The 27,786-nt window shown below is 41.4% G+C and overlaps 2 protein-coding genes across 14 annotated transcripts in view; one reads left to right on the top strand and one right to left on the bottom strand.

Moving 5' to 3' along the window:
- Positions 1 to 1,972: 1,972 nt before the first annotated feature.
- On the top strand, positions 1,973 to 10,944 carry nes (nestin). The gene is made up of 4 exons (XM_079503442.1): positions 1,973 to 2,801; positions 4,500 to 4,624; positions 7,159 to 7,232; positions 7,873 to 10,944. Exons 1-4 carry the CDS (start codon positions 1,974 to 1,976, stop codon positions 10,326 to 10,328), a joined length of 3,483 nt encoding a protein of 1,160 aa, XP_079359568.1. The 5' UTR covers position 1,973; the 3' UTR covers positions 10,329 to 10,944.
- Positions 10,945 to 22,376: 11,432 nt separating this feature from the next.
- The window catches only part of mef2d (myocyte enhancer factor 2d), a 78,980-nt gene continuing 73,570 nt past the window's right edge, over positions 22,377 to 27,786 (bottom strand). For all 13 annotated transcript variants that reach the window (XM_079504439.1, XM_079504434.1, XM_079504442.1 and 10 more), the window contains one exon: positions 22,377 to 27,301. In XM_079504439.1, the coding sequence (XP_079360565.1) occupies positions 26,899 to 27,301 (403 nt within the window). In that variant the 3' untranslated portion in view covers positions 22,377 to 26,898. The remainder of the gene's footprint in view (positions 27,302 to 27,786) is intronic.

Here is a 27,786-nt window from a genome sequence, read left to right as displayed (position 1 = left end):
ACCTGTCCTATGGTGAACTTCTCCCCAACACAGTGTGAATGACCTGTCCTATGGTGAACTTCTCCCCAACACAGTGTGAATGACCTGTCCTATGGTGAACTTCTCCCCAACACAGTGTGAATGACATGTCCTATGGTGAACTTCTCCCCAACACAGTTTACACACACATTTGCAATCAAACGACCACAATGTAAATAAGTTCTCATGCTTTATTGTGCTTTGTCCTGTACAGTTTTACAGCATTTTTGTGAATACGGTAAAAATCTCAATCAAACAAACATAGCATTTTACCAATTACCATTATTAATATTTTAACACAAAAACACTGTTTTGTCAGACACACATATCAACAAACTTTTCAATAAGAGAAGCATAGAAAGGTCCTGATTTTGGAAATCATTTTCAATTGAAAAAAACTGGATATCACATCCAAGTGGATTTATTTCTCAAAGTCCAAGGCTGTATTACCACTGGATAACCAGCAGAGCTAGGCTCTGGGCTCTGATGTTAGTGGAAGCTGTATTACCACTGGATAACCAGCAGAGCTAGGCTCTGGGCTCTGATGTTAGTGGCTGTATTACCACTGGATAACCAGCAGAGCTAGGCTCTGGGCTCTGATGTTAGTGACCAAACATACAGTATGATGAGCTGTGTTTTCATTTATTTATTTATTTTATTAAAATGGACAATACATCAATCAATATGTTAATCAATAATTGACCTTGACTGACCTTTCCCCACCAAATTAAATTGTGGTGAATCAGTCACTCATTCCTACTAGTGCATGTACAGTAGAAGACTGTTGACATGGTACTGTAAGCAGTTGGTTTCTTGTTTCTGGTGCAGTGCAGAAAAAAGAGAACATTGAAACAAAGACTGCTGTCACATGCTATTGAGCCCTTTACAGTCAACAAACAAGATGCCAACAATATAAGATATTTATGCAAAGCTGGAATATAGCCTAATTTAGGCTACACACTGACACAACGGTGTCACGAACGGTGTAACTGAGGTTAATTATTTTTTATTGTGATTAACATCAATGAATGTTATGAATTATGAATGTATTATGCTTAAGTTGCTTTACCACTACTCCCCCATGCTAGCTGCAGGCTGCAACTGATTGCTTATGTGAATTATTTGTATATAGCCTACCTACTACATGAAGAGCAGGCTGCTGTAATGCTTTAACAACACCAACAGAGGGAGACAGTGAGGGCAATTTGGAACCCTCTTTCTTTATAATGTCTGACCCTACTTTAATTATCATTGTATATTTTGGATTGGCCACAGTTTCCTTTTTCTTTCCCGATGTTTTGCCCCTTGTTCAGAAATTATAAAACTGTGACTGATGATTTAGCCTACACTGCATTATTACAGAGTAAAGAGTAAAATTACACATTTTCCAGCATAGTTAGAGTTAACCTGGAAAATTACATCACTTTTTTCCTCCTCACATCCCCGCCTCTCTCTCTCTCTCTCTCTCTCTCTCTCTCTCTCTCTCTCTCTCTCTCTCTCTCTCTCTCTCACTCTCCCCTCTCTGTCTCCCTCCCCCTCTCCATCATCTCCCTCTCTCCAGCCTCCTGACACTCCTTCTCCATCCCTCCTCCTCTCCCTGTCTCTCCACCCACTTCATTAAGTCCCATATATGAAAGGGGAGGCGTTTGCTGGCAGTCACACTACAGGAGGCACAGAGCCTCACAGGAGTCGCACTCACTCACATACTCATACGCACGCACGCACGCACGCACGCACGCACGCACGCACGCACGCACGCACGCACGCACGCACACACACACACACACACACACACACACACACACACACACACACACACACACACACAAGTGTACAGACACCCACTGGGCTCAAGCTTTGAGAGCGATCACACAGGCTCCCCAATCACAGTCAGTGTACATCAGAGTTAGGCCTCTTGCCAAATATCTCTCTATTTCTCTGCCAATCCTGTTGACATGGAGGTCATCGGCAGACATCGGCACCGCCACAGCCACCTGGGTGAGGAGAAGCACCTGATGCTGAACCTCAACCAACGCTTGGAGTCCTATTTGGGCCGCGTCCAACAGCTGGAGGAGGAGAATGATTTGCTGCGCCAGGAGATCCACACCCACAGACAGAGCAACCAGGGGGTCTCAACGCAGAGGAAAGGCTTGGATAAGGAGCTGAGGCTGGCGAGACAGGAGGTGCAGGCGCTCTGGCAGGAGAGGGACAGAGCAGAGCTGGAGGTGGGGAGCGTGGTGGAGGAACTTGAAGCTCTGGCTGCACAGAGGCAAAGAGTGGCTGAGGCCCAGACAGAAGCCAAGAAGAAGGTGGATGCAAGCAGGAAGGAGATGGAGGTGGAGCAGAGAGAACAGATATGGCTGAGAGAGAAGGTCCGCCAGCTGGAGCAGGAAACTGAGCTGCAGATTCAAACCCATCAAGAGGAGGTAGCCCACTTCGAGGCCACACTGATACGCTCTCAACCCATCATGGCACCCCCATCTGCTGTGATGAGCAACCAGGTGCCCAGCCTCCTCCAGTTGGGACAAGAGTACTCCCAAAGGGCCGCAAGCGCCTGGCAGGAGACAACAGAGGCCTATGAGATCCAACTGGGACAGCTGGAGGAGTCTCTCGGCCAGGCCCGCCACCGCTTGATCCAAGTTGACCAGGAGAAGAGTGAGAGCCAGCTGAGGCTCCAAAGCCTTCAGAAGGAGCTAGCTTCAGCCCAGGATGTCAGACAGTACCTGGAGAAGAGTGTAATCCACCAGAGCGAAAGACACAGCCAGGAACGCCAACAACTCCAGGTAAGTGGTTGTCCTGTGATTTCTTTTGTACTCCACACAGTTGAGGAACAGTAGGCTATAAACTCAGACTACAAGACTTTCACTGCCTGTAATGTTGTGACATTTAATGTGACATTAAATCACCTTTAATCTTTAACTTTTAACAGTGCAGTTCCCTTAAAACAATAAATGAAATTTGCTCCATGCTTCAACATGAATACTTTTGATTAATTGATGTTGAGCCTTTTAATTCTTTTATGAATGTGTTGTAGTTTATTTGAATTATTAACATCATGTATTTTATTCTGTAACATGTCCAATTCATGTAGTAGGTAAAACCAATTGTATGTTGCACACAACATAAGAAATCAGTCCAGGCCAGGATTGGACAGTCTGGCAATTCTGACAAATGTCAGAAGGGCTGGGCAGTCATGGGCTGAGCCAAAACTAAAAGTTACCAATTAACTCTCCATCATTTAGCTGGGGACCACCTGGAACCCCCTCAAGTAAAAGTAATAAAAAAGACATAGTAGTGTCTTTGAGCTGTCTTTGGGCCGGTGAAGACCACAAATGCCAGGGCCGATTTTCTGTGGCAGTCCGTGCCTGAATCAGTCACAATACTGGATGTCATGAACACATACTCAAATAGATCAAAATAGCCACTGCCACACTTAGATCTAGCATGCGTGACCTGGGCACTCGATAAACATAAATTTGTTGTGAGTTTTTGAGCTGTTTTCCCATGATTTTTGAAAGATATGAATTGCCACCAATACTTACTCCACATGATGCTTCACTGTTGAATGTTGCAGAATGATGGAGCACGTGTGACCTACAGTATATACAGCACCTGTAGCTTTTTTCTTGGGCTTGTGCCTCCATGGTTTTAATGACTCATTGTGGTTTTAATGACTCATTGTGATATTGTGGTACTCTTTTTTTATGCTGGTCATTCCACTTGTTCAGGCTTAGTTGTTGCTATGTGTAATTAACATGTTATGTTATTTACATAGACATACACTGTTTGCTTGACCACAGATGCTACGAATGGTATATTTAAATGTATTTAGGATGTTGTTTCATTGGAATTACTGCCATTTACTTTAAGTTGCTCTGGATAAGAGCATTAGCTAAATGCCTAAACTGTAATTGTATTTATTTATTTTAGTCAGTTTTCAGGTGCTACTATCCTTTGAGACTTTAAGTTGAACTTTCTAACAACAGTGAATAGTTTCAGTGGAGCTGCTCAGTGGCCAACATTAGACATTAGACGCTATAGTGGGTATAATAATAATATAACTTTTCAAAAACAAGTTTACAAAGTGCTTCGATCACAATAACAAATAACAACAACATTAAAAATATAATCAACAAATCAAACAAAGATCAACAAATTCCATAAACAGTACAATAGTTTATAAAAAGGCTGTGCGATAAGAGATTTATTTAGAAGAGATTTAAAACAGGATACTGAGTTTGCCTGCCTGATGTCCCCCACTTTGGGAACTACTGATGTACAGTATATAATGTGACAACATTGTATATGCAGGTTCTTTCTAATTATACTGTAGATGCATAATTACGTAGCATTCTTAAGCCTGTATTAACTACAATAATAGGCTGTAAACATAACCAAACTGTATTTTTCCACACTGTACATGACTGTGCAGTCAGAATGTTTGTGGAACATTTTCATCACTTCCTCTTCCTGTTTGGCAGGACCACCTGGAGAGCTTGGAGGCAGAAAAAGAAGAGCTGAGCCAACAAATTGATGGCCTCCTTGTGGACAGTCGAGGGTTACTACAGCTGAAGATGTCCCTGGATCTGGAGGTAGCCACATACAGGTACAGTAGGCCAGTCCTTCCCAAACCTTTTCATGTCAAGGACCCCCAAATTGACACTAATTAGCCCGCGGACCCCCATTTGAAACAATATGCCATGAGAGAAGGTTTTTACGGCTCTAGCAGTGTTTCTCAACCCGTTTAATTTCAAAGACCCCCAGTTTGACATGCATTACGGACCCCCATGTAATGGCATTTCTATCTCTTGAGAACCCAATTTATATTGTAAAATCAAATGTACAAATGGAACCAAATGGACCCGTTAGTACACTCTCAGAGTTACAGAACCATAAGAGTCCATTTGGTTCCAAACTATCATTTAGCTGGGGACCCCCTGGGACTCCCTCAAGGACCCCTGGGGGTCCCCGGACCCCACTTTGAGAACCACTGCAGTATGCTACAGTGACATAAATACCATGCACTAAGCACCTTGCATCACCATCTCAGCCATCTCCAAATCTAGATTGACATAATGGCTAACCCATTATGTGATGTCTGGATTTTACAACTGATTGATCATTGATTGGCTGCAGATATACCCATTTGAAATATGAGAGTGAGGTGGAGGGAGGGAGAGGGAAGGAAAGAAAGATGGATGGGATATTCAGTTATTCACCCAGGCAATAAACCAGCCAATGCTGCTTATACCCAAATCTGAACATGCTGATCAAGCTTGTATAATTAATAACATATAATCTATATGAATTACAACTGATAATAATAATAATAATAAAACGTATAAAACGTTATGCAAAGCTCGGCCAATCACAGCGGAAGTTAGGTTACTCCGGAAAAAGGAAAATAATAAAGTGTGACAATAACTATAGTCTAGTTGCCCTTTGGGCAACCACACTATAATAATAAAGAGATAGGCCTATTTATAGTCATAGGACATCTTATCAATTATATAATAACACGTCCATACCCGTTGGGGGATATGATATACCCAATCCCTATACCCCCCTCGCTGTCAGGAGTCAGGTCCCTCACTCTCTCTCCTTCTCTCTCCCCTCTCTCTCGGCTCCCCTCTCTCTCGCTCACCCCCCCTCCACTACCTCTCTCTCCCTCTCTTTCTCTCCTCCATATATATTGGCTCATGTGGCTTATGGTGACCAATAAAATTAAGTTATCCACGGTTTGTTGTCCGAGAGAAATCTATACTGCTATCTGGACTAAAAGAAAAGGGATACTTTCACTGCAAAGACCAGCCTCACTTTAGCGAGCCAAGTAACTTTATATAGAGCTATAGCTGCATGGCTGCATCTCGTTTCACCCATCACTCCACCCCCTCCTCAGTACCGACCCCCACCCAACCACAAGAAGACACCAGTAACATGAGCTATGGGAGTCTAGAGAGTAACAGGACTAGGCAGCAAGCTGAAAACCAGAGGACAAACCTCAATGACATCCCTCCACCTCAGGTTATTGTGTATATGAATCTGTATATTGTTGCTCAACATTTAAATCTTTGTTTTTATTAAATGAAGTACAGACGTAAAATGACAACACACAGCAGAACACTGATGACTTAAAAAAATAAGAGACACCATGTTAACTAAATAATATAACGGCTGGATCACTTTATTTAAAAAAAGAGTATAGCAAAATGATCTTAAGTACTTGACCAGCTTGAATTTAGTTGCAGTAGAATAGATAATGTGTGTGTGTGTGTGTGTGTGTGTGTGTGTGTGTGTGTGTGTGTGTGTGCGTGCGTGCGTGCGTGCGTGTATGTGTGCGCATATACGCTGCGAGCGTGCACCTGCAAGCCTCTGTGCGTGTGAGGAAGGAAATGATGGCAGAAGCTCTGCAGATGGTTACTCGAAGGCAGTGCCTTTCCCCTACTTCCATAACAAGAGCCTCTAGTCTGCTCTCGCTCTAGAGAGCAACAATAATGTTACTCTCCTCTCAGCATATATTGTTGGGTCAAAACTGTTATTATTTTGTCTCAAGCTCTTATACTTTTCATTGGTTCACTAATAATGATAAAACCCACAGACTGACTTAGCATACAGTATATTTCATATATTCTTTTGACTTGTTCTGCCTTTATTGACAGTATGCAGCAGAGTAGACAGGAAATGGTGTAGAGAAAGACACGTGACACAATTTACAATTTACAATTTAGGCATTTAGCAGACGCTCTTAATCCAGAGCGACTTACATTAAGCAATAACAAAAAGCATGGCATACATCACATGTATAAAAAGTAGTTATCATGAATCATGCGTGACACGCAGCAAAGGTCGTCGGGAGCCTAGGTGCCCGGACAGTAGGCCAGCGGTCTGGGCCAGACTTTCAATTGCAAATAGCAAAAAGGGCAGATCTACAAGCACACGTTGTGATCAGCACATTTTGCTTGACACTCTTGTATGACAATGTAGGGCATTAATTACAAAAAGGGGGAAAAGAAAACGTTTAAATATGGAGATTTCTGAGATACATGCCTGACAACAATGTAATAATAATAAATGAATAATATAACACTTTGTACACAGGATATGAAAATGACCTGTATCTCTTGCCATCTCTCTCTACAGAGCTTTATTGGACAATGAAAGCCTCAGGGGAGACATCTCTTCTGTAAGCCAGATGAGACACCTCTACATTCCTGGTAATTAAAGCATACAACATACAACCGAAGCATGGCATAATGGAGTATTAATGCTGTATGTCATATCTTATGTATAATATATCACATCCCCACTACTGAACTCTTCATTTGCCATAAACCGTCATTAACTGTATCATTTTGGTCCTGACTATAGAACCTCCTTGAGGTAGAGTATGTCTTGGTATAGCCTACTGTTCATAATCCCATTTGACGTGGGGAGGGGTGGCCTTTGCCAAAGGAGCTGAGCCAGGCACTTTGGACAATTTGGTAATTCAAGCCACCTAAGAGGGTCCCCAAAGGTTATCGAGCCATATGGCTGTGCTTTCCGGTAACTTAGACCATAGGGAAAGGAAGTGATGATCAATATCTCCCCATTAGTGTCTAACCTACATGTATTCTAATAATGCCTTGGGGAGATGGTTTGCAGTATCTTTGTCATGCTAAGATCACTGGAGAAACATTTGAAATAGTAACCACAATTAAGAGCAATTTTTGCATTGCAAAAGTTTTGACTTGAAATACTGTAATGAATTGCATTCATTTGTTTTGATATTGCTGCAACTGTAGTCCCCTAGCTCAATGTCTATTACAGCAGCTACATAAATTGTATATTCATGAGCTCTCCCCATTTCATTCACAGATCCACTTTCCAGTCCCCGAAGGGTTAAAAGAATTGATCGCGGACAGATGTCTACCACTCACATGTCCTTTCCCCTCTCATCTATTCGTGGTGTAAATGGCCGGTCCAAGCCAACTGGGATAACCACAGCATCCATCTGGACTCAAAAGCCTGCAACTCTCAATGAAACTCTTACAGCTTCCCCGAAAACAACCAGGAGTCCAACTGATGCTCCAACTGCAGAAACTCCAAAGTTAGAAAATGATATGTCAACACCTTACCCAAAAATACTGCAGAGTGGCAATGTTGAAAACTTCAGACCTCAGGAAATCTATGAGGAGGTCAGCTATGCTGAACCTCTCTCCCTGCCTGATGAACAAGAAATGGTTGCTGAATCTCTGGTTGCAACTTCCCATGGTGAAGCTATTACAGCTATTGCCACTGGTTACCAGGTTGAGTTCAGCCTCAGCAGTGAACCACTGTTCAACAAGGAACCTGAGCATCTTCAATATAACACAGGAAACCTCGCACCTTGCTCTCCCCCAATGATGCAGGTATCCTCAGGTTTCTTTGAAGAACATATTAAGCCTTTTGAAGTCTCTTCAGGAAAAAAAGGAGAGTATGAACGACATACATGGGTCGAGAAATTTGCGACAAATGAAGAGATTCAAGATGAAACCTCAGAGTCTGAAACTGAAGCATTGATAGAACCCGCATTTGACTCCAGCACAACCAGTCCAGCTTCTGAATGTGAGCCTGAGGATGGTGTTTTTAACCAGTCAACAGAGACCGATTCCATCTCAAATGAAGTGGTAGGAATGGTAAGCCAACAAGAAGGCAATTCCATAGTGAGAACAAACGTTGACGACAATTTGTACCCTGATGGAGAAGAAATGGATTCGTGGGACAGCGTCATAGAAAGAAAGGTTTATCTCAAGAAAGAGAAACTGGATCAGAGTGAAACCCAACGTGCAGAACCAGATGAAGATACTTTAACAAGAGAATTGGAGCATGATGAGCAAGTGATGAAGGCAAACGTTGCTTCAGTTATACAGAATGAGCCCTCCCACATGACCTTTACACTGAAGCATACAGAATCACATGACTATGGGCAACAGGATGACACAAAGCAACCCCATGTGGATCAAGCTGAAGAAGACAATGATGAGGAAGAAGATTCTCAAAATGTCTCAGTGTCATGGAAGACGGAACTGGAAAGTGATAGTTACGCTCAGGATAACACAGTTGCTGACACTCGACCTCTGATTCGATACAAGAGTGATGAGACTGACACCACTCAAGCATCACATGTGGATGAAACTGAATCCAGTGAGGGCGAGGAGGACAGGAATGTCGAAGAAACAGGAATTGGTAAATGGAATGAAAGCAAATCGAAAACATTTGGAACCATGGAGGACCTGTGTGAAGATGTAGAAGGAGAACCCTTGGGTGAGGATTATAATCTGGGATACACTACCTTGAGCAACTATGAGAAAGCTGACATGATTGTTCAAGTCAACAAGGAGTTTTCTGATGAAGAAACTGAAGAACTCACTGAACCAGTGGCAACGACAGTCATTTCTAATGTAGATTGCGATGAAGAACTAGATAGAGTGGACAAACTTGTGGAACAAGAGCTGGAACAATTATCCACTGCTACATATAGCAAGCACTTTGCAGAACAACAGTTCACTGACAATAAATCAGATAATCTGCCAGTTTGTAGTGATCACAACAGCAGACCTGAGAGTCAGGTCCACACTGTAGAAAAATCCAATAGCATGGAGGATGAGTCATCTAACATTTACCAACATTCTCAGCCAGTCTCCACCACCCATGTGGTATCAGATGTGGAAGACTTGTTGGATGCAGCTGTCCGAAACACAATACAAGAAGAGACTGTATCCTTTGAGGTATCTAGTGATTCCCTGGAACATTCTGCAGGTCTTGCATTCCCAGAAGTTCCACAAACAGCTGAATGGGAAGTCCTAGAGAGGTCAAGCAAAGAAATAGAAACCAGAGGCCAGTTTGCCGATGACTACATGTACGATGGTGTGCATGAAACAACTCAGAGCTATTTCCACAACACAGACAGCAATCTGGGCACAGTGACTCAGAATGAAGAGTCCTCTGAGGCTTCTCCACAGAGAATACCAGTAAAGACAGACATCTCCCCAGCGAAGGGCTCAAACAAATATTTGAAAACCAATGGCAGAGATGAGGGCCTCCACGATTTAATCAGCAGTGGCATGAAAGATGACTTCTGGGGTTCTAATTTGGAGACCAGTGCCTCATATCAACCAGATGATTTCAGCAACCACACGGCTGAGCAGTCCAATCATAACCTAGGCCTTAGTAACACCTTGGCATGGGGCAATTTGGAGAACCCAAGTGTGGCCAATGGAAACGGTAGGACGGGGAGACAGACGCACCTAAACCACTGGGCGACAAGGAAGAGCAGAGGCCTGCACACGTGAAGCAGCTGTGTAGAGATGTTGCAGAGGGTGATGAAGCCCATTCTAGGTACTCTGAAGATGAAGGTGAATCTTGGTCCTCTGGGGAAGAATAGGTAGAAGCCATCAAATAAGAATCTAAGAGCATTTCAAATTCAACATAAGACATTACTAGACATTATTGTGAGAGTAAAGTATCTAATCTATCATTAAGACCAAAGTTCTTCCTTTGTGCATGCAGTAACCACTATAATGTGCCATTTCTGTCAGACTAGACTGTCTAGGCACCAATCACTCTTATTTTCTTTACAATGGCATATTTAACTAACCAATTCATGCTGTGTATGTTTATTGTTTCCAATTGTTATAACCCTGTGCACTCTGCACATGCTATGGAATGGACGTATGGAAGGAAGAAAATTGGCACACACGGGAACAGAATTATGACAGAATAGAGGTGGCATTTGAAAGTGAAAAGGATTCAGCTCATTGATTAATGGATAATGATTGTACCAATTGTCACAAATGTGAGTTAAGTTACCTTGTGGAATCATGAATGTCACAGTTTCCCATAAAGACAACACTATACTGTATCCTTATCCTTTTCAGTATATGTTTGTGTCCATGTTTAACACATAAAAAAGGCCTTGGTACAGTTTTATTTCAAATAAATTGTGTGGTCATGATATTATAGTGCATGCAGCGTTTTGGTTGTACTTGTTGTCTTATAACTAAATTGAACTGGGGTATGCTGGACAGCCGTGCGTTGTCAGAGTGGAGTTGGTACTAAGTGCTTAAATACCTGTGTGTGTGCGTGTGTGCGTGTGTGCGCGTGCGCGCGTGCGCGCGTGCGTGCGTGCGTGCGTGCGTGCGTGCGTGCGTGCGTGCGACTGTGTGTGTGTGTGTGATATAATCTGTTTATTAAATAAGTGGTGGAGAAAAAAAATAACAAAATAGCAACCTACCTAGCAAACAAAACAAATAGACAAGCTCAGAACACAGCTACGTCCTTAGGCAAGGTCAAGAAAACAGTAGCAACATCCATGTATTCAAGAGAGGAAGGAAGGCCCTGAGCCTTCGTGTGTGTGTGTGTGTGTGTGTGTGTGTGTGTGTGTGTGTGTGTGTGTGTGTGTGTGTGTGTGTGTGTGTGTGTGTGTGTGTGTGTGTGTGTGTGTGTGTGTGTGTGTGTGTGTGTGTCGGGAGGGGGCTGGGTGGTCTTTGGCAGCATCCCAGATCTGCAGGGCTCAAAGCAGGCTAGCTAACAAAGGAGTTCCCGGGCCCTTCACAGCAAATGGCCATCTCATGGGAAGGCCCCGGCAGAAGTATGAAACAATGGGTGACCTCATCTCCTCTGCCCCCCAACCCAGCCGTACCCCAACCACCCGCCCCCTTCTGTCATTCATTAGTCAGTTTGCTGAACAATGACAGCTATTTTGGTGGTCAGTCATCTGCTCACAGTCCACCCATAGAGATATTCAATAAAGGAAGCTAACCGTAGCCGGTCACATTTCTTTCTTTTTTTTAAACAATATATTTATTGCATTTTTCTTTTTTTGTACAAACAGACAATACAACAGAACAATACATAATACATCAGACAATACAATTACTTAAAAAACAAAACAAAAAAAAACACAACAAACATACAGTACATACATATAAATACAGTATATTAAAATAAGGGCACTTAGACTGGAAACAACAACAAAGTCCTTATGGCCACAAGACCAAATGCCGGTCACATTTCTGTTCAGAATGACTGGTGGGTATTATAGAAGCTAGTATCTGGCTTCTGACTCACTACTAGAAACATGACAGATCTGAAGTCAGATTCATTGTACAACCAATTAATTTATAACCAATGGTGGGAATCATCAGTCAGATACATTGAAGTATGGTAATGCAGTGTGGGTACACGTCTGTGTTGTTTAACATATTTACATTATACTCAGTTTGTGGTTTCTGAGTCAGGATGTTAACTTCCCTATGCTTTGAAAGTTAGGCAACACCTAAACAACACGTGTTAATACGAGATACTGCAGTTTCAACACCTGATGCCAAATCAAGAACTCACAAGATGCAAGGTTGTGTATGTACGTAACACAAACTAATGATTAACTAATGTATTAGTTAATCATTAGTTAATCATTATTTCAGAACCTTATCTGCAAGTGTTACCAATTTTATTTAGTGGTGCGCACACACACTACTAAGAAGAAAAAAAAGACTAAAATCATTGAGTTGCAGTAAACCTGTCCTGGCTCTATATGGGAATGTGTAAGCCATGTGTATGACCATCTGCCATCCATTATCCATTCTCTATTGATTTACTTCACTTGTCATGGCTGTGAATAATGGATGATTCGTAGTATTGGACAGAGGAAGAGGTGGTGCCTTGACACGCCCTGTTTCTCTCACTCTCTCCCAATGTAGAAAGAGATCAAAAGGACACACGCAAATTTGTGGCCTCTCTAAAGACCCACCCCCACACACATACATACAAATAATATGAAGGTAGACGTAAATACACAATGACTTACAAAATAAAGACAACAGAACGCTCACAGGTGGGCACCATTTGAAAAGTGCCTGTGTGACGTTTGGAGCTACATGCTCATCATCATCAGATGACTTCTTATCTTGCCCGGATTTGATCGTGAATCATTCTCACATAAGCCTACACAGTACAATCCAAATGGATTTGGTCACATTTGTACACCCTCAGTATTACACGTTTTTTGAACTCTCTGAGATTAATTCATTGAAACCTTTATTTATTCTCGAAAAGAGCATTGAGGTTCACCCTCATTTGCAATACTACCGAGATTACACACACAAAATGAACAATTAAGACATATTCAGAAATAAAACACAGAAACAGTGAAATATAACAACGGAATGTGAATAAGTGAAAAACAGTTACATATTGAGGTACTGTAGGCAGATTTAAAAGCAGGTTATTAAATTGTCCATAGGATATTGTATAAAGAGTTAACACTCTTTATACACGTTTACAGCATAGCCTAAGGCAATCTACTGTATCTTTTTTTTTAATTATTTATTTAAGGACATCCACAATCATATTATACAACCATTTTTCAAATAGTATTTATTTGTCAATCTACTGTATCTTGATATGATCAAATATTGTTTATAGCTCTTCCAACATACGTAACCATCAGTGACAAGCCTATGACCTATACTGGAATACAATGTCTAAAACAACTAAGTACATTTACTTAAGTACTATGTGTACTTAAGTACAATTTAGATGTATTCTTTTTTTTACTTAGTATTTCCAATTTCGTAAGTAAACAATTTCAATACTTTTCCCACCAAGTGTCTATGACCTATACTAAAATATCAGAGAGAGGTTGCACTGAGATGCGCAACCAGGACTCATGCCGACGGCTGGCTTGTAAAGTGATCTGGGATGAGCCATGTTAGAAGAATGACCTCTAACAAACCAGCAATAACAAACGTGATTTAAAACAATTTAAATGCCAAGTATGTGAGCTTGAGGTCATTCATTTCAACAGGGCTTGTTGCTGCATTATCCAAATGAATAATGAAGGACGTACAGTATTCATGTGTATAAATATTTGGTAAACAACTAGAGGAGTATTTGCTGTGCTTTAGGGCTGTCTGGCATCAGAAGCCCACACAGTAATCTGATCAGCCGTAGCGATGCATTGGAAATTGAATTGTACGCTACATGAACTGGCTGACTGGCTGCAGAAAGGCCACACCCATGCCCATCGTTTCCTCTGGCAAGTGAATAAATATAACAACGTAGATGGATGGCATGAATGTATATATTCCTGATACATACCAATTATGTATCACGTTTTTCATGGTTTTCTAGTAGGCCTATACTACTATACTATAGTATACTATATACTATAGTATGTATATAGTATGTCGTTTGTCATGGTTTTCGACGATAAAACAAATTATGAAAATCATGAAAAATGACAAAGGCCTATGATAGTATGTAGTTTTTCATGGTTTTCACCATTTTTTAGGGTTAGGCATAGTTTTACTGAGGTTAAGGACAAGGTTTGGCATAAGGTTAACTTTAGGCATATAGCCAGCTATGGTTTTCATCAAAAACCATGAAAATAGTATGAAGTTTTTCATACTATTTTCCCGTTGAAAACCATGAAAACAACATACGTATGTCGTTTTTCATTGATTTCGGCGAGAAAACCATTTCACCATTTTTTAGGGAATAGGCATAGCTTTAGCAAAGATTATTAATTTATAAAGATGGGCTTGGGATAGCAAAGTGCCCCGCATAAGGAGGGAGTTTCTAGAGCAACGAAAGGAGGAGGGTGGCCTAGCATTACCTAATTATCTGTATTATTACTGGGCAGCTAATATCCATATGTTAATGTTTTGGGTCTTCGATCTACCTGAGAATGAATCCCCAACGTGGTTGAGCATGGAACAACATGCAAGTAGCCCGGTATCACTTGGCTCTTTGATATGTGCCCAATTACCTCTAAGTAAACGTCAAAGGACAAATAACCCAGTTGTTCAAGGCTCCCTGAAGATTTGGTCTCAGTTCAGAACCCACTTCAAACTTAAAAAAGCACCTCCCCTATTCGAGCGAACTGCAATTTTGTTCCATCTCTTACAGACCCATAATTTCAGCAGTGGCATGGAAAGGGAATTAAATGTGTGAAAGACCTATTCAAAGATGGGCACTTCCTTTCTTTTGAGCAAATGAAGCGGGTTTTTAATATTCCACAGTCAAACTTCTTTAGGTATTTGAAAGTACGTATAGCCTTGTTAGAAGATATTTCTCTTTGACAACTCCACCAAGTACTTGGGTAGACGAGTGTTTAAGTTGGGATCCGGTTGACAGGGGCATAATTTCTAGGCTGCCTTTTCCGTCACGCTTTTTCGTCACGCTTTTGTTTATCTAGAATAATAAAGATAAGAATAAATAAAAGGTAAGGGGAAGAATAGTATGGTTGACCATAGGCAACCACACTAATAAGTAAAATAAATAAAGTGTTACAATTACAATAGTCTTACACTAATAATAATAATAATAACTAGAAAAAGTGCCCTTCTGGGCACAGGTCTCCACCAGGAGACCTGTGTGTGTGTGTGTGTGTGTGTGTGTGTGTGTGTGTGTGTGTGTGTGTGTGTGTGTGTGTGAGCTTGGCCTGTTGTAGCGCCACCATGAGACTGATTTGAAAACTGTCAAGTGGCATTTCTTCCAAAGCCTAGTGGGAATATGCATGCACAGTTTCACCACAATCAGACGCTGCGTTGAGTAGTTGTGGCGATTTGTACAAAACGGGTACAAAGCGGGCTACTCCTGAAAAGTTTAGAAGCCAATTGTAGCCAATGAGGGTGGATTATGAGAAATCAAACAAACCTGTCTTGATCACATGACTATGGAGAGCATGTGTACCGATTTGCGTGAAATTTGGATAAAATCTGAAGGAGTAATATTAGAAAATGTGTTTTACATATGTCGGCCTCCTGGTGGCGCTATAAAGAGCAGATGTGAAAAATTCCAGGCAAAGGTTTTTCCTTGGCCTCTAGGGAGTTGGCATACAAAGTTATCCATATATCCGTGCAGTTAGAGGTAAAAACACTTTTCGGCCAGTTATAGCGCCACCATGAGGCTGAGTTGAAAATGTTCATGTGGCATTTCTTCCTCGGCCTAGTGGGAATGTGCGTGCACAATTTCACGGAAATGTGTATGTGTGTGCGCACGTGCGTGTGTGTATTACAAGTCCATGGTCTCGGAGTGATTTACACCCCAGGTAAGACAGACGGACAGACATGTACTGTATATAACACATCGTATAATAATAATAATAAAAGACTGTACTGTACTGTACTGTACTGTACTGTACTGTACTGTACTGTACTGTACTGTACTGTACAATTTCACGGAAATGTGTATGTGTGTGCGCACGTGCGTGTGTGTATTACAAGTCCATGGTCTCGGAGTGATTTACACCCCAGGTAAGACAGACGGACAGACATGTACTGTATATAACACATCGTATAATAATAATAATAAAAGACTGTACTGTACTGTACTGTACTGTACTGTACTGTACTGTACTGTACTGTACTGTACTGTACTGTACTGTACTGTACTCGGCTGTACTGTACTGTACTGTAGCATACTGTGCTGTACCGTGCTGCTGTGCCCTGTGTATGTGTGTGCGCACGTGCGTGTGTGTATTACAAGTCCATGGTCTCGGAGTGATTTTCGTCTTTTTTTCAAATCCTCAAAAATGATGAAAAAACGGCATGCTATAGTATGCCGTCTCTCTCTCTCTTTCTCTGCGTCACTCTCTCTGCATCACTCTCTCTGCGTCACTGTCTCTGCGTCACTCTCTCTGCGTCACTCTCTCTGCGTCACTCTCTCTGCGTCACTCTCTCTGCGTCACTCTCTCTGCGTCACTGTCTCTGCGTCACTCTCTCTGCGTCACTCTCTCTGCGTCACTGTCTCTGCGTCACTCTCTCTGCGTCACTCTCTCTGCGTCACTGTCTCTGCGTCACTGTCTCTGCGTCACTGTCTCACTGTCTCTGCGTCACTGTCTCTGCGTCACTGTCTCTGCGTCACTCTCTCTGCGTCACTGTCTCTGCGTCACTGTCTCTGCGTCACTCTCTCTGCGTCACTGTCTCTGCGTCACTGTCTCTGCGTCACTGTCTCTGACTTTGAACTTTCAAAGTCGACTTTGAAATTTCAAAGTCGACTATTTCAAAGTCGACTTTGAAATAGTGCCCCTACCTAAGGGGACATGTGGGTAGATTTTTTTAAATCTTTTTTAAAATCTTAAAAAAAAAAAAGACATTTTGTCAGGGTGGGTATATTTTTATGGAGACCTTTTTTTGAGTGGTGTAAACCACTCCTACAACTGGCTTTTGTGTGCAGAAAAAAATGAGCATGGTTGCTATGTTCAAAATAATTTCTGACGTAATTAAATCACACCCGGGTGAACTGGATGACCGTAGCAACCATGGTCATTTTCTCTGCACAGAAAAAGCCAGTTGTGAAATCACATCCGGGTGTGATTTCATTAAGTCAGATCAGAGCTGATCAGGCTACATAATACCTTACCTTATTTCATTACGTCAGACATTACGTCAGACCACAGCTGATCATGCTATATAAAACCTTACACCACTCAGTTCACACGTGTGTGATTTTTTAATATAGTAATGAAATATAGTGAAATAGTGAAATAGGGTAATAGGGTAATAGGGTAATAAGGTCGTCCTTTTTTCAAATCCTCAAAAATGATGAAAAAACGGCATGCTATAGTGCACCTTTAGTCCACCCGACACTGGAACATGTCATCGTTACGTCACCATCGATAAGCAATTATACCCTGGCATTGGTACATATATTCATCACGTCATATGCTCATATGTCTATATATATGTATATGTCTATATGTGTAATTTCTGAGTTGGTTAGTGGTATAATGTGGTTACTCGGGTGGTTTGATGCGTATGTCCCTTTAATCCACCCGACACTGAAACATATCATCATTACGTCACCATCGTAAACCAATTAAACCTGGCATTGGTACATATATTCATCACGTCATGGGACATACGCTTCGTAGCATGACGGAAAACATACCTGCACGGTCTGCTTCCGTATGTCCCGTGCCAGCATATGACGTCATATCATTTGCTGCTAAGGGACATTGGTACATATCTTCATCACGTCATGGGACATACGCTTCGTAGCATGACGGAAAACATACCTGCACGGTCTGCTTCGTGCCAGCATATGACATCATATCATATGCTGCTAAGGGACATACGCATCGTAGCACCTGACTGATAACATTACTTGCACGCTCTGCTTGCGCAAGTAATAATAATAATAACTAGAACTGCACTCTGTCGAGTGCCTATACTTGCTTGTTGCACACAAGTAGGCAATAAATAGCCTACTAGTGTGCAAGCAGAGCGTGCAAGTACTGTAGACCGCTACAAACTTTCAAAACTCAGCCTCTCTGTGAAAGAACGATTGCAATATTGAATTATTAGGTTTAGCTATTTGCTACGTACCTTGCTTTTGGAGGGAAAATAATCAGGAATATTAGAAAAGTGAACCAATATTTGATATTTGTTCAGAAACAAACAGAAAAAACTTGTTTCTTTACAGTCAATTCCTTCTGTCAGATAAGATTATACTAAGATCCCCTGACCGGTTTGGTTCCCCTCCAGAGGGAATACAAATACTTGCCAGACGCCTGATACTATTTAATTGGAAAAAAGGCAGCGCCGCCATCTCACAAACGCTGGGTGGAGGATGTTATGTTACATCTCAAACTCTATTTTGCGGTAGTATTTTCTCCCTCCCTTTTTTCATTTTTCATTTTTATTTTTATTTTATTTCAGTTATAGTTGATTTCATTAATATACAGTTTTTTGTTTTTACATTGCATCTCAGAATTTTATACTCTATACATGAATGTTGAGTACCGGTCTTCAATAAAAATACTTGAATAATAATAATTTATAAAGATGGGCGATCTTCATTGGCACCACTAGAGGCGAAATGGTACACAAAGCCTACAAATGGTCTCCTAAATAAAGTAGGCGTGCACGGTTTACTTCTCCCCGACCTTCCCACCACCCTCCCTCTCCCAGGCTGACAACACTGACAACGGAAATCAGCCCCCATCAACCAAGAGTCTAAGACAGTTATGGAAAATTATATTATTATTAAGCATTGGAACACATTTTATTTCACTTTTAATATTCACATATACACATATTCTCATCTTAAATATGGGGCCAGAGCCCCCTATGTGTCGTCCGTCAAATTGCAGATGGACAGAGAGACTCTTCCGGACTCCTCAAATCTCACGAGAGTTTGTTGCTGGGATAAATAAATGTCGATAACAAAGTAGATTTTCTCCTGATTTGTCTCGCTAAAAGAAGCCATTTTAGTATGAATATCTTGTAAATATTGTGTGCCTTGTGATGATTGGGTCCAGTATTTAGTTCAGTGACCATGGAATTAAGGAATGGTTCAGAAGCTGTGTTCATGTTCACTCTCCCATTGGAAATGAATACACTCCAACATTCTTCCTGTCTCCTAATAATATGTCCGCCCCCTTCATGCAGATACAGGAAGTAAGGCAAAGTTGGCCCCTCTTGCTATTGGCCTCTTGGGCTTTAGGCATTATGTTTTTCACCATTTTGTTTTAGGGGAGGCATAGTTTTTCTGAGGTTAAGGTATAGGCATAAAGTTATTTTTAGGCATATATGGTTTTCACAATTATTTTAGGGTTAGGCATAGTTTAACTGAGGTTAAGGTTAGGCATAAGGTATAGGTATAGATTACTGAAGTTACTTTTAAGATACCAGGTAGAGAGAGACCACTCTGAGGTCGCCGGATTTGCGCCTGCCCCTGTGTTTTGGGGCGAGCGTTTTGGTTGATAGTATTTGGTCCTGCATCACTGCCACTGACTGAGCCATCTATTATTAACTGGCTCATCATCATCATTTGAGCTACAATTGTGTGGGTCTGTCAGAGACATGTGCTCAATGGCTGCTGTCTAGCAAACAGCTGACCCTTCCAGCTGGCAGCCTGCGGACGGTCAGTCAGTAGCCCAGACTATAGACTGGTTTTCAAAGCAGGGTACAGGGATCCTCAGGGGTCCCTAGCTAAATTAATGATATTTAAAGTAAATGGACCCTTCAGAAAAAACAGGGGGTGGCAAAAATAAGCTGCGTGCATCAGATAGTGTGGATTAAAATGCACTCACCAGTCACCACTGATCTTGAATCTAAGTAGGGGAAGATTATACATAAAATAACTGAATTTGAATTTCACTTGAAATAGTGTGTGTGTGTGTGGGGGGGACCCCAAATCAAATGACTCCTCTGCTTTCAGTTCTGTAACTCAGAGTGTAGAATGACACCACAAAAAAACAGTGTACAGTGAGTGACACACGTGGCCTAAACTGGGGGTTCTTGAAATGTTTTTCTGTGTCCGTTTCTGCGGCCTGGGGAGGAATGAAGAGACAGAGCATGGACAGGCTATAATCAATCAATCAATCAATCAATCAATCAATCAATAAATCAATAAATCAATCAACCAATCAATCAATCAATCAATTGTCACAACCCAACCTAGCCCGTGGGGATATGACAAATTGAGGACATGGTGGTAGTGTAAAAAGTGTGTTTGTCTTTACTTGCGCAAGCAGAGCGTGCAAGTAATGTTGTTTGTCCGGGGCTCTATGCGTAAGTTCTGTAGCTGTGTATGACGTAATGATTAATTTGTGCTTGATATGGCATTGGTTTCGTCGCTCTAGTTACTAGAGCGACGAAACCAGTAATCTGACATACTAGAGTCTAGTATGTCAGATTACATACATAGGGGCATTACCTTTAATCCACCCGACACTGAAACATATCATTATTACGTCACCAGAGCCAGTTATACCCTGGCATTGGTACATATCTTCATCACGTCATATGCTGCTATACGGGACATACGCATCAAACGACCCAAGTAACCACAGTATACTGCTAATCAATTTACAAATTACATATACATATATACATAGAGGCGTAATCCACCCGACACTGAAACATATCTTTATTACGTCACCATTGAGAGCCAGTTATACTCTGGCATTGGTACATATCTTCATCACGTCATACGCAGCCACGGCATACGCATCAAACGACCCAAGTAACTACAGTATACTGCTAATCAATTTACAAATTACATATACATATATACAATTTACATATACATACATATATGTAATCTGAAACCTATCTTGGTGCACAACTGATTTTTCATCTGATATCCATGTTTTATTTTTCTTTGAGAAACTACAAGTTACCTCCAATAACTAGGTACGTAGCACATAGCTAAACCTAATAATTCAATATTGAAACCGTTATTTCACAGAGAGGCTGAGATTTGAACGTTCGTAGCGGTCGACAGTACTTGTGCGCTCTGCTTGCGCACTAGTAGGCCATTTATGGCCTACTTGTGTGCAACACGCAAGTAGGCACTCGACAGAGTGCAGTTCAATGTTTGTTTAATAAACGCCATTGACAATGAAGGGAAAACATATGTCATTTTGTAACTCATTACATCATATTGTCTCTTTATTGTGAAGAGACAATGAATAATTTAAATAATGCTTACAAAAGGGTTTGAGATGTCCAATTCAGTAATATCAGTAATGTCAGTATGGATGTGATTAATGTAGTGCGGATGGGATGTTGCAGAGTTTGTAAACTCAGTGACTAAAGGGAAACAAGCAAAAGAGTGCCAGCCAGGACACATGGAATGGCTTGCACCCATTATTTTTATTGGGCTCCAGTATGTCATTTGGAACCCCAAGTTGGCCAATGTCTATAGACTAATCCTCAGAGGGATACCCTGCATGGGCACAGCCATAGATGAGGTGTCACGTTAAGCTCAGCTTTCAGCATTGGTTGCCTACACCTTGGCATTCAGGGCACTGCCGCACCACTCCACGGATTATAGGATCATCATCTGTGGGAGAAACATACACAGGGGAGTAGACAAAAGTCAAAGTCAAAGTTGTACGATTTGTCACACACGTTACCGCAGTGAAATTTGTTCTCCGCATTTGACCCATCTCTTGGAGCAGTGAGCCGCAGCCAAGGAGAAGTGAGCTGCAGCCGTGCCGCGCTCGGGAATCATTTGATTAGTTGATTTGACCCCCCAATCCAACCCATTGATGCTGAGTGCCAAGCAGGGAGGCATTGGGTCCCATTTTTACAGTCTTTGGTATGACCCGGCCGGGGATCAAACCCCGACCTCCCAGTTTCAGGGCGGACACTCTAACCCTCAAGGAAGGAACCATGAACCACACTTTGAGAAACACTGGTATAAACTATTTTCAGAACATGAAAATATTGGAAATTAGTTTTCCAACATTAGAGTGACATCTAGAGGTAAAACCACGACACTACACATCCCATTCTAATCCAATCCCCCCCCCCCCCACACACACACACACACACACACACACACACACACACACCCCAAAAAAACACACTCACAAAACCAACCCTTGTTGTAGGTCAACTTGTCTATTTAATATATAAAATACGGGTAAAACATACGCAAAAGGGGAGGGTAAGAAGGGACAAATGGATACTTTGGTACAATAACAAACACTTCTTTTGTAAAAGCAGTATAGAATTTATAATAACATATCAGTGCATACTTTATTTATGAAAATATACACAAATTGTATATCATTCTCCAAAAACAAAACAAAACCAAAACAAAAAATTCTTTACAACAAAAAGCTGACTAGTCAAACACAATATATTAGCTATAATTTATTTAAAACTTTTTTTCTTCATTTTTTAAATATTTATTTCTGTGATGTATATTTGTGTTGACATTACATTTCAATATTTTATTCCCTATAACAAGAATCATTCTTTGCTTGTTTTAACGCCCATGCATCGACATACATCATCGTGTCAGAAATAAATTACATGTGTCACCCCCCCTCCCCCCACCCCACCCCATGTAACCACGTGTGTAGACTAGTAGGAGTTTGTACATAGGACTAAAAATTGCAGCATTGAACTGGTCACCGTACTCAACCCGCTTACGGGTGATTTAAACTCAGTTAGGTGCTGGTGTTGCGTATAGAAAATAGACGACCTACAAGCTCCCAATGTGTCAGAGCTGACACGTTGTGAGCTTGTAGATCTGCTATTTCCGGTGCACGACACGTACGGCACGGGACCAAGTGCAAATCAGGCATTAGCGCTCGTGTGTCTGTAACCTCACTTGTACTAATATCATGGTTTGGGATTTTTTTGTTTGTTTTTTTTGTTGTTTTTTTTGTTTGTTTGTTTCATGTCATAAAATCGTGCAATATTAGTAACACCCTTTTTGAAGAAAAACAAAAGAAAAACAAGAAAACAAAAACAAAAACAAATTAAAACAAAAATATATTTATATAATAATAATAATAATAATAATAATAATAATAATAATAATAATAATAATAATAATAAAATAAAATTCCAAATAAAACAAGATCCCTAACCTACGCACAACAAAAATAAAAGCTGAATAAAAGGTCAAAATTGTCATCTCTATATCATCCATACAGTTACCATAAGCAATGGTTGTGATAGTGATGATAGTAATCATAATAGTAATATCAATTATCATAGAACAATTATAATGAAAACATACGATAGAACTGTCACCAGCACAAATTAACACTGGAAAGTGATTGAGATTTTTTTAAACATCATTATACATGAGGAAATATGAAGGGCGGTGGGGTTATCATGGGGGTGTAGATTCTCAACACTTTCTCAGGAGGATTGTCTTTCCGTTTTTTGATTACAGCGACCCCTCTCAGGGCTTTGTACAACACCTCGCTTGACCTTACAGCTATAACACCCCTGAGTGCCAAATAAAACTACATCCCCCATAAGTTCATTCTCAATAAACGCCATTTTATTTTGTTTTATAACAGCATGGCTTGTGGCTCTATTCAAGATTATGGCTACCTAACAAAAGCCTTCGGAGAAGGATCAACATTTTTGTTCAAAGCTCAGGGCACAACAGTCTTACAGTCTAAATATGTTTGAATACACTCAGCGATATAGGTTTACTCTTTCACTCTCTCAGGCAAACCGTTCATATAAACTTTGACTGGCTGCTCAGTCCCTATGACAACAACTGCACAGATAAAACAAACAAACAAAAAGCAACAACTTAGAGCCAATGCCAAGTCACTTAAACCTGCTATGCTGGACGGAGTTCACAGAAAAAGAATGTGTACAGTATGTGATGTCTGAAAGTGTGTGCGGCTGCCATAAAGGTTAGGCTTGTAGTGGGTCAAAGTAAGGAGAAATGAACTTTCCATGACAGATATTGCTGTTATATGTGATAATTAGAAAGTCAACCAGTCTAAGTTGGAATATGAGTACCTCCCTCTTTGAATATCCAATATCCAAATTCTGCTTCCAAAGCTTTTAATGAGCAAAATGGATTATCAACACTGTGACTGAGCACTTTCAGAAAGTTAAATGAATTTGCACTTTTGACCTTTTTTGTCACTCTATCCACTATTCCTCAAATTCACATTAATCGCACATTTATAGAATACAAAAATGACATCCTTCATAGTTCACAAAATGCACAAATGCACTATAACCATTTTAGTTTAACCTTTTCATGATAAAAAAAACTACAGCTGACCTGTGACAAGTAAACAAGAGATCCTTTAACTATACATACATGGCTTAAGCCTGAGTTATACGAGGTCGTGCATCATGTCTCGCACTGAAAATAACTAACCTACAAGCAGTCGTAGATCAGCTATTGGTGCAAGACACTGGCACACAATGAAGTATAAATCAGGAGTCAGTGTCTAAAGAGTACACTGTAAATTGCTCGCTGCCCCTGGACAACTTGAACGAAAGAAGGGACCGAGGAGTCCTTGGCTCACTGAGTGTGGTGTGTGTTTGCTGTGTGAATCTGTCTGCCAGTGGGTCTAAGCTAAGGAGTCCATCTGTGTTTTTGTTTTTGCTTCTTTTTTTGCAACAGGAAAGAGGGTGGATGGGATGTTAAAGTGCGCTCAATTAGTACTACTAACCATTGCTTATTCAAACAGTCACCACAGCTATTGTAGCCTACTATAGTTCTTCCCTTTCTGCCTCTAAAGCACCCTCTCTTGGCTTGTCAGCATATTACACCTTAAGAATATGCATAAAGACATCCACTGAGTATCAGCACTTCAGCTTGTTTTTTTCTTTTTTTCTTTTTAAGGGATATCCTGCCGAATATAAAATTATCTTATGTACAGTCCCTGTTATCTGTTGAAATCCCCTGCTTTGGATGCAGAGCTCTGCGCTCATTTGCTACTGTCTCAGGCTGCTAAATATATATATTTGTATAAGTTCTACATTTATTTACCTTCAAAACACCCTTCACCATGTCATACAAAAGCCACAAAGGAGAACAGATTGCTTATATACACGGTACCTGTGTCTTTTCTTTGAACAACAACAGTGAGCTATTCAAACTGTATAGAATCCTTCAGCAAAAATAAAAATGCCATCATGCATGTTGCAGGTGTGTTCAAGGATGAATGTTAGAACGAGTATTTGTCAAATTCAAGTTGGAAAAAAGGAGCTTTTGAGTTCATGAACACACACACACACACTCTCTCTCTCTCTCTCTCTCTCTCTCTCTCTTTTTTCTCTCGCCTGCTCAGCATCTGTAGTTGTCATGATGTGGGCTAATAAGAGTGTCTGTGTCAAAAAAAAAAAACCTCAGTAACAAATGATGTTCCTCGTTTTACATCGAGTCAAACAAAAGACAGGGGCCCCTACTAGTTAACAGGGTATTCTGCCAGTCTACAGAAATGAATCAGAATGTCGCCTTGGATAGATTAGTGTCTTTCACCGTCCTTAAAATTCAAAATCTAAAAATAAATCCAATCTCTAATGATGATCAACAGTCAGACAGGCGAACAGAACACCAGTGAACACATAAAAAAGAGCAAAATGGCCCAGTATCTTAGAAAGTAACAGTAAAAGTAACATCTAGGTCTACTATACAATTACAGTCCTGCCATTGTATACAAAAATGTGATCTCATTTGGTTGTTACAACAGAGCAGTGTAGCCACTTTAGGGATCGTCAGTGGATGATCAACCGGGCATCGAATGAGTGTGTACTTTATAAATCATTGCTATCGGGTGGAAACCTTGTACCGTATATGTCCAAAACCGTTTCGTTTTCATTATTTAAAAAAAATTAATTATATAGTGAAACTGATCTACAATCATAAAATGCGTTGCATGGCGACATGTTGTGAGCTTGTAGATCTGCTGTATTCACTACCTTTGTTTGACACACTTTTATATGATGAAGTAGGGCACTAATTTACGAAAAAACGTACATTTGAAACATAGAGGTGGCAGGGTTTCTTCCCGACAGCATTTTGTATGGAGGGTGAACGGAGCACCCAGTCAAGGACACAACCTGTCAAGCTTGCCTCACTGTATATTAAGGACAGACTTACAACCAGCCCATTCTCAAGTCCAATTTATCAATCATCATCTCATATAATAAAACATGTAATCCCTGGTTTGGTGGCTCAACCCTTTTAGGGTTTTGTGACTGTCTGTGGGAGTGAAAGAGTACACGAGTACAAATGTGTATACGCATTGTCATACATTGTCATTGGTGGCCACGCATACACAGTACACACGTGAGAGACAGAATATGTGTGAGCATGCTTCAGTGTGTGTGTGTGTGTGTGTGTGTGTGTGTGTGTGTGTGTGTGTGTGTGTGTGTGTGTGTGTGTGTGTGTGTGTGTGTGTGTGTGTGTGTGTGTGTGTGCTTGGTACATGAGAGAGTGTGAGGTCAGCATTTTCTGTGTGGTAGATAACTAGGTAGATGGCAGGCATTTCTGTATGTAGAAGGAAGGAGAAAGGGGGTAAGGGATGAGGGACATGTACAACAAGCCACAAATACACATCTCCATCCACCATCCAACCATTCATCCGTCCATCCGTCCGTCCATCAGTCTCTAGTCATCTCTTTATGTGACCCAGGCGTCCAGTCTCATTCTCTTGACATTGGCCCCATCTTGGTCCTGGGGATCGGCCGAAGAGGGCCGCAGGAGGACCATGGTCGGTTGCTGCCCCCCGGACGTTGCCTGGTGGTGGAAGTCAGAGGGCCCACCTCGTCCGTGGGCCCCGTCGTCCCGGTCGCTCCCATCGTATGAGCTGCCATTGCTGCTGAGGCTGTCAACGGGTGAGCGCCCCTGGGTTCCAGGGTCCAGACGGAGGCTGCCAGGGTAAGTGGCAGAGCCCAGGCCTTGGCAGCCGATGGAGCTGGGGGTGCTGCGGTCGCGGTTGGGTGAGACGGGTTCTGACTTGATGTTGATGTTGGGGTTTGTGTTGACTGTCAGCGTGGCGCCCTGAGGTATGTGACCCATCGGCCTGCAAGGATGGACAGAGAAAGGAAACGAAAATGTGACGAAGAGACATTTGAACATAAGCTCTGTTAAAGATCCATAAACATCATCTCTTCAGAAGTTTAGAAAACATGAGTACAGTACACCATAAGCAGCGATGATAGGTAGTATTGCAAAAGACATACTGTAATAGCCACTGGCAGATGAATGTACTGTACAATTGACTCAATAGCCGGATAAGCATATTGAGTCAACTGTACATGATGAATATTCTACACACATTACACTAGCTCATGTAACACAGAACCAAGCCACCGAGACTGGGCCATATTCCAGAACAGGAGGTGAGACTATGCCATAAACCAGCACAGCAGGGCTGATGGTGATGGACGTGGATTAAAAACACAGACACACAAAGACAAGCAGGACCGTGTGAGGGGCCACATGAAGACACACTGCCTTAAGGAGGAATGTCGCCCCCTAGTGCACATAATGGGTGGAGTGATCAGG

This window comes from Electrona antarctica (genome assembly GCF_951216825.1).
Source record: "Electrona antarctica genome assembly, chromosome: 6".
NCBI lineage: Eukaryota > Metazoa > Chordata > Actinopteri > Myctophiformes > Myctophidae > Electrona > Electrona antarctica.
This window is presented reverse-complemented; position numbering and strand designations above follow the sequence as displayed.